General features: G+C 42.7%; 1 protein-coding gene across 1 annotated transcript; it reads right to left on the bottom strand.

Moving 5' to 3' along the window:
• Positions 1 to 2153: 2153 nt before the first annotated feature.
• Positions 2154 to 2868, bottom strand: LOC109486185. The gene is made up of 2 exons (XM_019789898.1): positions 2392 to 2868; positions 2154 to 2352 (listed from the first exon to the last, which is right to left on the bottom strand). The coding sequence occupies exons 1-2, from the start codon at positions 2578 to 2580 to the stop codon at positions 2173 to 2175; spliced, it is 369 nt and encodes a 122-aa protein (XP_019645457.1). The 5' UTR covers positions 2581 to 2868; the 3' UTR covers positions 2154 to 2172.
• Between the last annotated feature and the right edge of the window lie 1435 nt (positions 2869 to 4303).

The raw sequence follows: 4303 nt of genomic DNA, 5'->3' as shown, positions 1-4303 counted from the left end.
ACTATTCTACTTTAAAGTAAAAATCAAAAGTAACTGTCAGGCATTGACCGATAATAACCGGGCATTATTCATTATTCAAATATTTGACCTACAGAACGTCTCAGCATTGAACAAAGGGATGGAAATTTCTATTGCTACGGGCGAACATCAATGTTCAATGCATATAATGGAGTGTGCTATACATCGACCTATAGCGCAAATCACGTTTCAAGCTATAAATGTACGTACAAACATTATGTACGTTTTGTAGAATAAAACAATCCCTAAAGTGTTCGGACATGGTATTACTACATTTCAACATTCGTACGCAGCAGTTTCACAAGTAGATCTATTGTATGTTACCCCATTGAATTTTAATAATGTATCGTGCTCATTTGGCAACACTCAATTTTAATCATGCATCTTCTTTATTCATATCTACATTATCTCTTCATAGCTGTATAATAATTTAAAATATATACGAAAGGATTACAGAGTTGTTTTAAGTGTGCATTACGCTTAAATTTAGAGGTCATTGCGTCCACTCTTGGGTTCATTGACCGCGTTTACGTGTGGTTACACAGGTTGGGCACAGGGTCTCGTGTTTAATTTATTCGCCACAGTATACTCTAAAACATTTCAAAAGATTAAACACTAAAGAAAGAATTTTTTCTTGTATACATGTATTTGTATATAACCAGATTGATATGTAACGAATTGAAAGAGCTGGCCAGTTGGGTTATGATTGAATATATGAATTTTAAGGAGCTGTGTGCCTATTTGTTCTGGTTTTAGTTCAAATTATCTTTTTAAATGGTCCACATAACTTGTTTTCTTTCATATTTCATCTTAGTTTGTCACGATTCCTCACGCAATATCTATTTTAAGAAATACAGTACCCCTGATAATCATCGGCTACGATCATGTTTGGGTCAGTTATTCGGTTAATAACCGGGCGAGGCAATTTTTTTATCTAGGGTACTAAAAGCGTATGATTGTAATTATACTTTTTGTTTTCCCTCTCATACTTATTACATATTTGTCAAAATCGTCTTAAGTTATCTAACAGATATATCTTCTGAGACTTAAGTGTGTTTTGAAGTCTGAATGGCTGTTAAAAAAGGTATGTTAACCGTCTTGATTTTACAATGTCCCTTCTTTTATTCCTCTGTGTACTCGACCATGACTCACACAGTAGGTGTGTCAGGGTACTGACGCCATAGCGAGCCGCCTGCTATTTTTGACAGAAAGTGCTTGTAGAAAATGTACAAATAGGACGTGTTGTTTGGGACTCGTGCCATTTTACGCCTCAGATATATACTAGTACACGTCCTATCGCTGAGTGTACTGCTTCAGCTTGCTGAGTACTAGTATTGTGGCCCCCAAAGCGGGCAGGCAGATCTATCCATGGGAGACTGTGATTTTGGCGGAGGGGGGTGTGATTTTGGCGGAGGTGGCGGTGGTGGGGGCTGTGACAGTGGTGGAGGGGGCGGTGGTGGGGGCTGTGACAGTGGCGGAGGGGGTGGTGGTGGTGGTGGCTGTGACAGTGGTGGTGGTGGTGGCGGAGGTGGTGGGAGTTGTGACAGTGGCGGAGGGTTTTCTGATAGTGGCGGAGGAGGTTTTGATTTTGGTGGGTGGAGTTCCAGTGGCGGAAGGTCCAGGACAAACACACCCGGGACAAAGAGAACCAAGACAAGCAGAACCAGAGGAGGGAGCAGTACTACTACTAGTGAACCGTTGTCATTGGAGCACCATCCCAAAGCATTCTGTGTATTTGTCTGTATTTTCTGTCCCGCTTTAGGTTTCGCTGCATTTGTCGGCCTCACGATAGTCCTTAGTCCGATCTTTGGTATCGGGGTCGCCCTGTGTTTGATCCTAACTATTCTACTCATCTACCTGACATATCACTGTAAAAAACAGGAAACGATTAAAAATAACAACCGGCGGAACAACCAAAGATGGGATTGGAACAAGTATGGGAAACAGGTATGGGATTCAAATATTTTGTTTCTTTAAACTTATATCAAAAAAAGTTTTATAAAAAAGTCTTATATCGTAAAGCCTTACACAAATATTTTATATGTTTTGACTAAATTTTATCAAAAGGTTCTAATTACCGTCTTAGCTCTTGCATTCTCAAATTGAAATTTTTCATTTTATTTCGGGACCAGAATACCCCTTCTGAGACTGAGACTACCGGCAAGATCGCAACCATTTCGTCCGGGACAACACCACCACTCGGCGGGCAACCACCCCCTCCGGGACAAGATCCACCTGCGGGATCACAACCACCCCCTCCGGGACAAGATCCACCTGCGGGATCACAACCACGTCCTCCGGGAATGCCATATCCACCAACGGGATCACAACCACCTCCTCCGGGACTGCCATANCCACCTGCGGATCAACCACCTCCTCCAGGACAATATCCACCAACGGGATCACAACCACCCCCTCCGGGACTGCCATATCCAACGACGGGATCACAACCACCTCCTCCGGGACTGCAATATCCACCAACGGGATCACAACCACCCCCTCCGGGACCATATCCACCAACGGGATCACAACCACCTCCTCCGGGATTCCTCCAACCAACATGGGCGTATTGAGATCAATAAATAAATAAATACCGACGGACTTCGGGACCTACACGTCCATGGCGTCAAGACCGGATCTAGACCAGCCCCAGCATACAGTGAAGCGATCAACATGGACATATCCAGAAAACTGTAGACTTGAACTGGACACTGTGACAGTTGTCGGGCGTTAGGACATTGCGCGGGTATTCTTGGAACTGTCATAGATATGTCTTTACGACTATAACATTTGAATTCAGCAGTCTAGTGAAAAAAGAGATGTTAAATCATTGTCAATCACTTCTATGCGACAAAAAGAACTGTTCAACGAAGATGACTGCGCTTTTTATTTACTTGTTATGGTATATCTAGACGGGAAAGAAGCATAATAATTACTCGCACTGTCTAATGGTGATAAGTTCAGTATTAGAATGATGTATAGTATAACGCTCAAACGTTCTCTGTACTGTAAAACGATATTTTATTTTGTTCTTCGAATTCTTCCAGTACTTTTGTAAAGATGAACTATCTTTAGAACAGATTATGGCAGCAATATTATATAGCAAATCAGCAACAGGTGACGTCACATGTTTTGAAACAACCCTCCGATTTGTACAATGCTTGCATGTATACTACTATATTAATTTCTATACATAAACATAAACAACGGTATATATAATTGTGTAATGATGTTTAGGACAAGTAGCTATAGTTGGTAGAAAGTTATCATATATTCTGGTACATTGTTGAATAACTAAGTATTGATACCAACATTGCATCCGTCTGGTAACGGTTCTTACTTTGTATCAATGGTACGTACTATGAGATTAGCTATTAGATTAGAAAACTAGAAAGGTAACTTTTGCAAAGCAAATGCATAATGTTTACCTTCGCATATGGTCTGCTCTGTCAATTCTTACTCAAACCCATTCACATACTAGCCTGGGTACTCTCCTAGGTAATTTCCAAGCAGATACGATGGCAAGACCGTGGCCAGAGGAGTGCCCAGTGGCTATTGGACACTCCTGTGGGCAACAGATTCAGTCTTGCCACCGTATGATCTGCTTGGAGATTACCACCGGGGTCAAACGTGTAGCGCCGGTAACCCGATACCATCCCTTACAACAGGAAGTTGCCCCTACGTCGTCATAGCTATTTTACATGTAAACAGGAAGTACTTCATCGGAATCAGAGAGGAAATGCGCACACTAGTACTGGACGTCCCGATTGGAACCCGTACTGTTACTTCGAGTCTTGTCAGTTCAATATCGTTGTCTTCAGCTTGCTGCGTATTTTACCACACGTACATGTAGCGTCTTCGTAAAGGAGAGATTCAATTTGGAGGATCCATGGGAGATTGCGGAGGGGATATCGGTGGTGGTGGAGGGGGCAGCTTTGGCGTAGGGTACGGCAGTCCTCGTCAAACAAGACTTAGCCAACATCCATGTGCCGTCATTTCATTCTTTACCGCCTTCATACTGTTGATCCCACTGGGTTTGTTTATCTTCTTGGGGGTTTCCGGGGATTTTCGCGGGTTGCCGGGTATCGCAGCCGGCGTGTGTTCGTGCCTGGTTGTACTTATGTTCGGCCTGGGGTGTTATTGTTGTCGCAGACGACCCAGAAACTCTAGACAAAGACCACCGGCAGCACAGACTACTACAGGTATGGGAGTTTCATGTCATTTTCTTCCACTTCCTCTGCTATATGTATGGACCTAATTTGCATATATGGGACGATAAACATGC

The sequence above is a fragment of the Branchiostoma belcheri genome, unplaced genomic scaffold, assembly GCF_001625305.1.
Source record: "Branchiostoma belcheri isolate BF01 breed outbred unplaced genomic scaffold, Haploidv18h27 scaffold8, whole genome shotgun sequence".
NCBI lineage: Eukaryota > Metazoa > Chordata > Leptocardii > Amphioxiformes > Branchiostomatidae > Branchiostoma > Branchiostoma belcheri.
This window is presented reverse-complemented; position numbering and strand designations above follow the sequence as displayed.